Source organism: Esox lucius, chromosome 18 (genome assembly GCF_011004845.1).
Source record: "Esox lucius isolate fEsoLuc1 chromosome 18, fEsoLuc1.pri, whole genome shotgun sequence".
Classification (NCBI taxonomy): Eukaryota; Metazoa; Chordata; class Actinopteri; order Esociformes; family Esocidae; genus Esox; species Esox lucius.
The window spans coordinates 11,680,711-11,691,587 of NC_047586.1; the positions used below are offsets into that span (position 1 = coordinate 11,680,711).

The 10,877-nt window shown below is 39.9% G+C and overlaps 1 protein-coding gene across 2 annotated transcripts in view; it reads right to left on the bottom strand.

Moving 5' to 3' along the window:
• The window catches only part of LOC105017786 (exostosin-1), a 214,498-nt gene extending 205,100 nt beyond the window's left edge, over positions 1-9,398 (bottom strand). The window contains exons 1-2 of one of the 2 annotated variants that reach the window (XM_020055998.2): positions 8,422-9,398; positions 637-1,730 (exon numbers count right to left, since the gene is read on the bottom strand). In XM_020055998.2, coding sequence (XP_019911557.2) covers positions 637-1,604 — 968 coding nt within the window. In that variant the 5' untranslated portion in view covers positions 1,605-1,730; positions 8,422-9,398. Of the gene's footprint in view, positions 1-636; positions 1,731-8,186 lie in introns of both variants that reach the window. The other variant, XM_020055997.2, reaches the window with a different exon arrangement.
• Between the last annotated feature and the right edge of the window lie 1,479 nt (positions 9,399-10,877).

A 10,877-nucleotide genomic window follows, 5' to 3' on the forward strand; every position in this document is an offset into this window, starting at 1 on the left:
ACTGAATTTATTAAGTCAAAGTAACGGATCAGAATATATATAGAATCAATGAGGCAATTGTATAATTATAAAATATTGTTTAGGAAAAATATTCAAATGTCAATACATTTATTTAATTCCATACTGAAGGTATTGGTGGAGTCCACTTTAACATTGAATAGGCCCTAACCTTTACTTTCTGTGCTGTGGAGTGAAAACATACCATTGTAAAATGTGTCTCACTTTTAGTCACTAGCCCTGACAGACCACAAACCCCTTGGCAGACCACAAACCACCCCAGCAAACTACAACCCCCCGAGCCCCAGACCGCGAACCCCCGACAGACCCCAACTCCCTCCCCCCGGAATGACCATGAACTGCACCCCCCACAGACAATGAATTAATCCCAACCGACTAAAACCCTCCATTAAGACCATGGAACACGGCAAAAGACCATAAACCTCCCCGACAGAACATGAACCCATCCTGATAGACCATAATCCACCCCCCCATAGACTATGAATTAGCCCCAACAGACCATAATCCCTCCATCACGACCACGAAAGCCCCAAAAAAGACCATGAACCTCCTTAACAGACCCTGATTAGAGGCAACAGACTTTGAACTGGCAAAACAACATATAAGAGGGGACCTTACTTTGAGTATTCTTCATTCTCCCTGTCACATCGTGTATCCTTATGCTTCTCCCAGTCTTTTCCGTGCTTGCAGGTGGTCAACAGAATGATATCTTCCCCATTGTGAATATGATACAAAGCATTTCTGGTTTCTGAACCGATACCAGTCAGATACCTCTTCCCTTTGAAAACCAGTAGATATTTTCTTGATGGAGGGACATTGTTGAGTGTCAAATAACCCTTGTCCCCTCCTTTCTGAGAATGGTCTTTTGAAAACAACGGAATGGACACATCAAAGTGTGGCCTAAAATTATCCATATCAATGCTGGCTTTGGCCAAAATTGCCTGGCCAATATCAAAGCCCAGCTCCTCTGTGTAGTCCGGCCAGGTGCCAGAGTAGAGGTTGAATATGAGGTGGTTCCTCCCGTCGTTCCATGTGGGGAGGCTCTGTATTTTAGCCTTGACATTGTGAACGTATTGGCCGGACAGCTGGTCCCGGTCCAGGGTGTCGATGCCCAGCACAAACAGACAAGCCTGGTTAACGTCCGTGGTGTGGAACCGGGAATCCTCAACGGCCGTCAGGATCTTCTGGTAGCTCTCCGACACCTTCTCCCCCTTCGGCAGGGGGTAGACGTATACCTTGAACCCCCTCTGGCAGCGCCTGAAATCGAAGCATGTGTCCATGCGGCACCTCCTGCTCTTGTAGATGTTGTTGCGGATCTCCCGTCTCTCCCGGGGAGAGGTGTGCTGGTGGTGAAGGAGAGGGCTGTCCTGCTCTTGCTCCCCGTCCTCCAGGTAGGGGCTGAGCGGGTGTGTCCACTCGGGCCAATGCTGTCTGTGCAGGCGGAGGCCGGGTCTCTGGGCAACTCTGTAGATGTGCTGGTGGTGGTTTTGGTTATGGAACTCTCCGATCTGCAGTCCCCACAGGTAGGCAACCAGAAGAAGACAGGCCCCTAGAGACACGAGCAGGTACCTCTTCTTGGCCTGCATGTGGACAGTAGGGCTGAAGGTGACTGGATCCAAGTCAGGAGAAAGAGCAGGGAGGACTTGGGGGTCCACAATCAACCCACAGGGCTCACTCTTATCCGCAGGCAACCATAATGCTGGTCTGAGTCACTATGCACAAAAGATAGAACAGAGCGCCCCGACAAACACATTACAAATGGACTCATTGTTTCAGACGAGATATTAACAGTATAAATGCATGCATTAGAGACGTGAGTCCTCAACGCAAAGGCAGGAAACGCATTAGCATCGCTGCTATTGTTCGCCACTTGTTTTGCAGCATTTTGAGATCAATGAATTTGAATCTTTCTTATGAATCAATTGCTTAACACCAAACATGCCTTATCTCATTCACTGACATTTCTGCCTCATTCACAATTAACCAGGGAGAGTCGTACCATCGGCCAGGCATGTTGTTACAGGAAGTTCTGTTCCTGAGCTTTCCTGTCTGTCTTGGTCATTTCATGGGCCACACCAAAACACCAGACGGTGGTCATGGATGCTATGGATCATGAGTCTCAAACAAGTGAAATTGCGTAACTGTGTCTAGAAGCCAGAATGCTTGATAACATTATATTTAAACATACTTTACCAGTTGTCTATGTGGATTGTCCTCTGGCTGGTAGTAAGTGATAATTAAATGTCCACGGTTAAGTAATAATAACCTGATGTTTTGGGGCGCCACGCTGTATATTGCCTTGTTGTATTTCTGGTTTCTAATTTAAAATCTTCTGATGCATTGCATGTGAAGTACAATTTGTAAACCGTAGGTGAAATAACAAACATAATAAGTTGCCACCCAATCAGCTGGAAGTCCCTGCAGGTCGGGATTAGCTCTGTATTTCTTCTAAAAATATCCAACCAGATATTTGAGATTCCTGTAGATGTTCGTCTCAAATTACCTCCTACACAAGGACAACATCAGCAGACAAATGCAATTTGTAGTACATTTATTAAAAATGTATTCACACTGACTTATGACAGAACATAAAGTGCCTGTACAAGTAAGAGCTGAGAATCCAAGCCTTAAACCTTAAGACTGTAAATGGCCATAGCACTGTCAGTTATAGAACTCACCAAACAACAATGGTGTATCCATCCTCTACCATTATTTAGACCTATACTGTTCACACTGTTACGCATACAGTTACACTGGTAAGTACAGTTATTTAAAACAGTAATGTTCTGTTATAGGGTATTGTGTAGGATGTGTCCAGAATATTTGCACTCCTGCTAAGGCTGCAAATGTTTTTAGCAACAAACGTCCTACTTGGACAGCATCTTTCGACTGTTGTGATGGTATGGGCTTCATTAGCATTGCCGAGCAGTGTTTGAGATCATACCAACCCCCTCCAAGTGTAAACAAACTATGTTCCCTCAGCCCAACTGTTTCTAAAAATGCTGAAAAGAAATGTACAGTCTAATGTGCAATCTATCAGCACTTGTTAACATTTACATTGAAATTGGCTTACTGGGTAGAGGGAACATAGGGCCTGGGAAACATAGGGCTAGGAAATATAGTGCTAAGAAACATAGGGCCAGGGAACATAGAGCTATGGAAGACAATGACTGATAAAACTAAATTTAAAATGCAAATTGTCTTTGCAACAAATTTTTCTAAATTGGTAGGCATTTTTGGGGAAAAAACTCAAATTGAAACTCAAATAAATCTTTCTTGATGAGCTGTGTGTATTTAAAATGTCATTTCCATGGTCTGTCCAGTACAACACTAACACATTGAAGAAGTTAAAGTAAATACGTACATACGATTAGATTAGATTCAACCTTATTGTCATTGAACATGTACAGTACAACAGAATGCAGTTAGCATCCAACCAGAAGTTAGAAAACCAAAATAATTAGAAAGATTGTTTGCCCATTTATTGTGTTACTAGCATGAACTGAATCAAAAGATAAATTAAATCTCAATTGACATTGCTTTTTTATGCTATAGGTGGTTTATGCTATATGTGGTACTAGCATGAACTGAATCAAAAGATAAATTAAATCTCAATTGACATTGCTTTTTTATGCTATAGGTGGTTTATGCTATATGTGGTTTATGCTATATGTGTTTATGCTATATGTGGTTTATGCTATATGTGTTTATGCTATAGGTGATATTACTATATTGACTTTTTACATGTGGACTGAAAAATGAGAGGCACACACAATTAACCATAACTATTTTATTTAAGGATTTAGTTATACCAATATCCTTGCATATCTCACAGAAATGTTTAAGTTGGACAGTTTGGTCACTGTAAAAATGGGACATGATTAATATAAAAACTTATAATCTTTTGATCAGAAATAATTTCTTGAAATGAGACTCTCGCTCTCTACAGCTTGCCAGCTAGCTAGTTACCGTTAGTTACATACAGTGTACTAGAACCATATTGCGTAGCTCAGTAGTTCCCAACTCCGGTCCTCGAGTACCCCCAACAGTACACATTTTTGTTGTAGCCCTGGAAAAGCACACCCAATTCAACTCAATGAGAGCCTGATAATTAGTTGACAAGTTGAATCAGCTGTGCTTGGCTGGGGCTACAATGAAAATGTGTACTGTTGGGGGTACTTGAGGACCGTAGTTGGGAACCACTGGCGTTGCTAGTCCTACCTAAAAATGTCAACAAGGCTATGCAAGGATCATGCAAGCTATAGGTACAACTACACTGACTACTGATCTTTCATATGTAGATTGAAAAATGAGAGAACCACACAATTAACCAGAACTATTTTATTTTCATCTAAGACACAGTATGAAGTTTACTGTGACCCTTGAGACATTATCCAAGAGTTTACATGGTTATTCTTGTTCTTAGAATCTTTGGTGTTCAACAAACAGGTTATTACAGAAGGTACATGTTGTTTTGAGAATTGTTTTTAATTTAACATTTGTTGGATACTAATAACATTCATGTATTGCTATTTTTGCAGAACAACGTGCACAGTAGTAAAATACAGTGCCTTCAAAAAATATTCAGACCTCTTACCTTTCTCCACATTTTGATGATGTGTTATATACTAAATTCATAATTGATTAAATATATTTTTTTACCATCAATCTGATTTCGAAACCTGTCTACACAAGGTCCCTCACTTCACAGTGCATGTCAGAGCAAAGACCAAGCCATGAAGTCCAAAGAGGCATAGATCTGAGGAAGATGTCATGGCTTACATCTATGGAAGGTTGTAAAAGATTTCGCTTAAGCACTGAAAGTTCCCAGGAGCGCAGGGGTCTTCATGATTGTGAAATGGAAGAAGTTTGGAATCACCAACTCTCTTCCTAGAGCTTTACATCTGGCCAAACTTAATAACCTTGAAAGGAGATCCTTTGTCAGGGAGGTGACCAAAAATCCAATGGCCACTCTAGCAGAGCTTCAGAGTTTCTCTGCAGAGATGGAAGGACATACCAGCAAGGGCAACCATCTCTACAGCACTCCAAAAATCAGGCCTGAATGATAGAGCAGCCACACGGAAGCCACTCCACAGCAAAAGGCATATGACAAGCTGTCAGAAAGTCTAGGAGTGCATGAGGAAAAAGATTTCCTAGTTTGATAAATGCTTCGCAGTGGCAGGGTCTAGGGGACTGGTCAGGATTAAGGGATGAATTATCAAAATCATACATAGAGAGGTCCTTGGCAAAAAACCTGATCAAGAGCATACTGGACCAGAGACTCTAAGAGTCATCTTTCAGCACAATGACAACCCAAAACACACAGCCAAGACAATGGTGGAGTGGCTTTGGGAAAAGTCTGTAAATGTCCTGGAGTATCCCAGCCAATGTAGGGGACTTGAACCCCATTGAACATCTGTGGGGAGACCTAAAGATCGCAAGTCATCAAATCTGAAAAAGCACGAGAGGATCTGCAAGGAAGAATGGGGGAAATTGCCCGGTTCCAGGTGTGCCAAGCTGGATGAATACCAGATGAATACCCAAGACGACTTAAAGCTGTGATCGCTGCAAAGGCACGTCTACAAAGTTCTACATTAAGGATTTCAACACTAATTCACATGAGATATTTAGGTTGTCTTATTTTTTTAATAAATCTTTATAAAAATGTTTTTGCTGTGTTATTATGGAGTATTTTTTGTAGATTGACGGGAAAAAATATGTAATCAATTAAAAAGTTATATTGCATTTTGGAGAAAGAGAAGAGGTCAGAATACTTTAAAAGGCACTAGGATCAAACTACTTTTGACTGTACATTTCAAGTAGTTCAGCGACAGTGAATAAGTCTGCCCTCTTATCAGTAGAGTTAAATATTCATAGTATTCATTGGAGACAATATTCCTTTTGGGGTTCCTATCAGCTATGGGGAATCAGTCAGAAACACCTGTGAAAAAGAATCACGTATTATGAATAAAGGTTAACATGGATGAAAACAGATCATTATCATTGTATAATGCATGACAAGATGCAAAGGTTCAACTCTTTTGATATTTTCAGAAATAATCTTGATATCTGACAACAGGAATCAGTGATTAAAGTACAAATCATAATTGGTCTGCACCAAATCATCATATTCTGTCCCCTGCAGGTTACAACAGGTTATAATCTAAAAATAACAAAATGTATATGCATCCAAAAGAATGTAACATTAACAATATTTTTCTGGTATGCAACAGACCTTGACTTGCAATAAACAACATGTTAGACACTCAGTGGAGGAGCTGGACTACAATATTAATATAATTACATTAATATCAGAATGGGCAAAAGCTGTAAAATATACAAAGGATATATACAAAAGATCACTTGGCAATGCGATAGCAACAAGCCCAACAAATTTGAGCATTGCTGTTGAGGAGAAAGGAAGTCAGAATGTGTCTTTGGGCGGCACAATCTGAGCCAAGTTGCAAATGTCTTGCAAACAGCTCCATGCAAACCGTGCATCCTTTCTATCCAGGTAGTTGTACCTAATAAGGGATACTTACTAGTACACGCGCCTATTGTTCAGTGAAGATGCCCCACACTGTTGTCCACCATTACTCTCCTGTAGCTACAGTACATACACCTGGATATCAGCGTGTCTGTAACAGACGGATGGACACGCTGAATAAGACAAGGACACGCACAGACATAGTGTGAGATCTGCCTCCCTCCCCAACCCTAAAAATATATATATATATATGTACATGTAATATTACACTGTATAACAGTAACGTGATGGTTTGCTTTTCAGATAATTCCCTTATTTTTTTAAAGCCACATTTGTTAATTATAGTGATCCTTAATCACTATTTACCTACGCATAGCTAGCCATAGCTTGCTACAATGCATGCCAATTGCACCTACCTAACTTAAATCCTAACGTAAATTATAAATGGTTGAAACTCTGGTGTACTGACACAACAAAATGTGACAATGTCAAGGTTCTGTGGACTTGCTACAGTCCCTTGCTGTGCATAAAAAGACCATGCAAGCTGATTATACAGCTTTTCTTTCAATGTACAGTACCTTTTAAACGTGAAAAGACAATAGGCCACTTACCGGCTAAAGGGTTTCCACCACGCATTCCATCTATTCAGTAGGCTATCCAATGGGCAACAAAATAATGTTGCCCAGTAGTGCCTCTTCATGGCCAGCAACTAGTCAACTGTCTAGCTTTCTACACATAATAGTCATTATTGTATCTACTAGCAGCTCACCACATTTCCTCTATTGAGTTATGGGCCCCCTACAACAAATATCTGTTATTTCCAACTTTCAAGGGTACTATGTATCCCTCTTGATTCGTCTCTCCAATCGACGTTACCATAACCCCGCCTACCGAACTTGATTGACATTCAAGACACGATTAGTTAAAGAAGGAATGTGTGAGGAATGTGGAAATGCTAGAGCAAAATTAAGCATTGGCATTTATTTTGAGTTTTCACACAATTTATGCTATCACAACAATGAATGAGAAACACGATAAATTATTTTTCGTGGAAGTATTTTACATTAACGTTTTTATTAGGTCAATGATGTACTGGACAGACCATTGAAATTAAATATTAAACACACTTCAACATTTCTTTTACAAATTAGCAGGACTAATGCATAGCCCCATAAAGAAAATGATGAATGTATTACTTTGAACTGCAGTTTAGTCCCCAAAATGCATACACATTTAGAGAAATTAATAGCAAACTCTAATTGCAATTTCAATTGAGTTATGCCAGTCATACTTCCATTCTAAATCGGTAAGGCAACGCATGTTGGCACATAACCATGGAACTGTTTCCAGCTAATGCGAATAGACCATCATACCATTAATTAATTACCATAACCCCTTTTCAGTAATTAATTAATTACTGAAAAGGTCTAATTATTGGGCTACATTACTGGTAAACGTGTGACTAAGCCAGGCAAAGAAGCTCAAGACAAAAAGTCTGGGTGGTGCTACAACACTAAAACTACGTGGAAAATCTAGTTCAACTAAAATATCTCCAAAGACCAAAGCAATTCGACAAAACTCCTTAATTAAAAAAGATCACTCATCACATGTTGAATTCAACTTATAATCGAAAACTTTTTAGGAAGTAATGTAGTCTATCAGGGAAAATAAGATGTCCTACCTTTTCGTAAGGAACACCTGTGATAGCCTACAGTCAATTTCTGAAACTTCTAGTGCAGGTCGTCGCGCTCTCACTCGGATCAGTTCAATAACACATCGTAAAAACAGCATCGTAAATTAGCAATTTTGCAGCTTTGAAACACGTAATGAACAAAAATCCTTGATCGTGTGGAAATGAGCCAACGAAGTCGGTGACGCATTGGAAGCCATCCGATGGAATGTAACTTTTACCTTACCTAGGATGTGGTAGCATACTTTCACATCATCATATCCCAGAGAACCTCTGCAGAAAAAGCAGTTATTTCATTCTCATGGGCCTCTGCCTCACACTTCTTGATGAACATGTCCACACTTTTGATAGAGGTCACTTTCCCTTAGGCCTGTGGGAGCCATGGTCAATATCTTTCGCGCTTAGATTTTAAATGTATTGTAAGAAATGTTTGGAATGTAGGCTATTTCCATTAAGGCTGTACTATATGATTTTACGTTTACAAAAAATTACGTAGGCCGTTTTAATACAATTCTAGTGTTTTCAATGATTTTCTCTCATATTTGAGTACGTCGGACATCAGCTTAAAAGTTTCCGAAGAAAACGCTGTAGTTCCCGAAGTGCACTTTCAATGCGTGAATCTGAATGAGGGAATAAAGACCTTTCTCCATGCTTCCCCGGCCCGCGTAAAGACCGGCTATGTCAATTCCAAGTGTTACGATTACATCCTACAGTGAATTGGCATATTCTTCGTCTGATGACAGTCCATGATTATCATTATCCAGCTCATACAGATTCTCAAGGCTCTCATGCATACCGTGCACGTATTAGCCAATTGCTGAGCTATTATTCTGAGTTATTAAAAGTTATGCTCGACAGTTCAATACATCCAACTGATCGTATTTTTAGGGATCCGATGTACACCCACTTGCTCCAAATTACATAGCGGATAAAGAATACACAGTCCGTAAAGTTAAGTGTCTGTCACCTGAACGACACGAGCCTAAATAGTCTGCAACCAAGCACCATAGAATGTTCCAACGATAACGCGTTATCTACTCCAAGTGACGCCGCAATCTCTGTCTTTCATTCCCCGGCTGTGATTGAACGACTACAAAATACAACCTCAGTACTCAGATAGGGACTCATTCTACATATTCCATGGATCCTGTGGAGTTTACGAATCCTCCTGCATCCTTCTCCACTCCCATTCAGCGCCGAGGACCACGCGATGATTCCTCCCACAACAACAGGCTGCGCCTCCGACCACCGCTATTGGTAGAGGATGCGCCGTGAGCCATGGAAATGGGTGGTGAACGCGTCGATCATTTGAAGAGGCATTGGCAGCAACTGTAGCTTTTCGGTGAGAAAGCTCACAGGACGAAGTTGGTGGTAGGGTAACTCATGACGTGCTCAATGCCCAGAGTAATTTTTTGTTTCAGTCGCTGGTGATTGAGTTAAAGATAGCGGTTGCACACACCTACACAAATTTGTCATTTGAACTTGTGCTGTACATTGGTTATTGTGCATTTGACAACATATTTTACTATTCATTCTGGTCTTGCATACAGATTTGGAATGGACTGAAAGAAATGTTGATTATTGGTAGATTATTTAATGTTGATCTGAAAATAATTTAATAACTAATACAGACCTGTATGCATTATTCTCGTGTGTACTTTGACTTTAGCAACACCCTTAAGTTATTGTTGATGCCAAAACTATATGGCTTTTCCATACATCAAACAAACCATAAGGAGACATAGGAATGCCACGGTTAACACAGTGAAAGTTTATATTGTATATTTTGCACACGTAAACAATGACCTTGATACCGTTTTATGCTTACTGGAAATGGTTCTATCATCATCATAAAATGTTAGTTTTTTCCATGTTAATTAGGGAATCTAACTGTAACAACCTATTACAATTGCTTGTACAGGAAGTTTCTAATGATAATTAAAATGCTTTGTCAGATGAATTGATTTATCATGATTCATTCTACTTTTGAAGAAATTATTCTGAAATTATAATGAATCTAGAAAGAAAATTATAGCTATAATTGAATCCATATGAATTAATGTCAGTGCTGTTAAAGGTAGGGTTTGCTTATCAGGGTAAATGCACATGCTTCATCGTGCAATAAATGATGCCATCTTGTGGCTTGAGAGAAAACGACCAAGATACACACTATGATACAGACCCTGAGATACAGACCCTGGAGTCAATGTACTATAATAGGCAAATCTGTTGGTAAGCTATATCTCTGGTTTAAGGTGTATATATTATTGTCTTAATGACATGAATGGGGATAAAATATAAGGTACATATAATCAAATGCACATGTTTTGGAAAAAAAAAGAATAATTAAATTTTTCTTAGAACCCCATGAAATCATGCTACATTTGATGCAAGATTAATTTGCAAGCGCGTGCGTTAGTGCCTGAATGATGAAATTCAAAATATTTTGTGTGGTCATGTGAAAATATTTTTTTTTACTGGGGCAGGTCGGCCACGCATGACCACAATGATGGTTCCAGGGGAACATTTTGCGCAAAGAAGCTGAATCATCTCAGGTGTGCTCTTTGAGTCCTGCGAGGAATACTCACTGCCGCCTTTCAGTCTACTAAACAATCACTGGTGTGAATGTACCCCTGTAGTGCTGTATTGGAAGTCTGGCTATGCTCACACGGTCTCCACAAC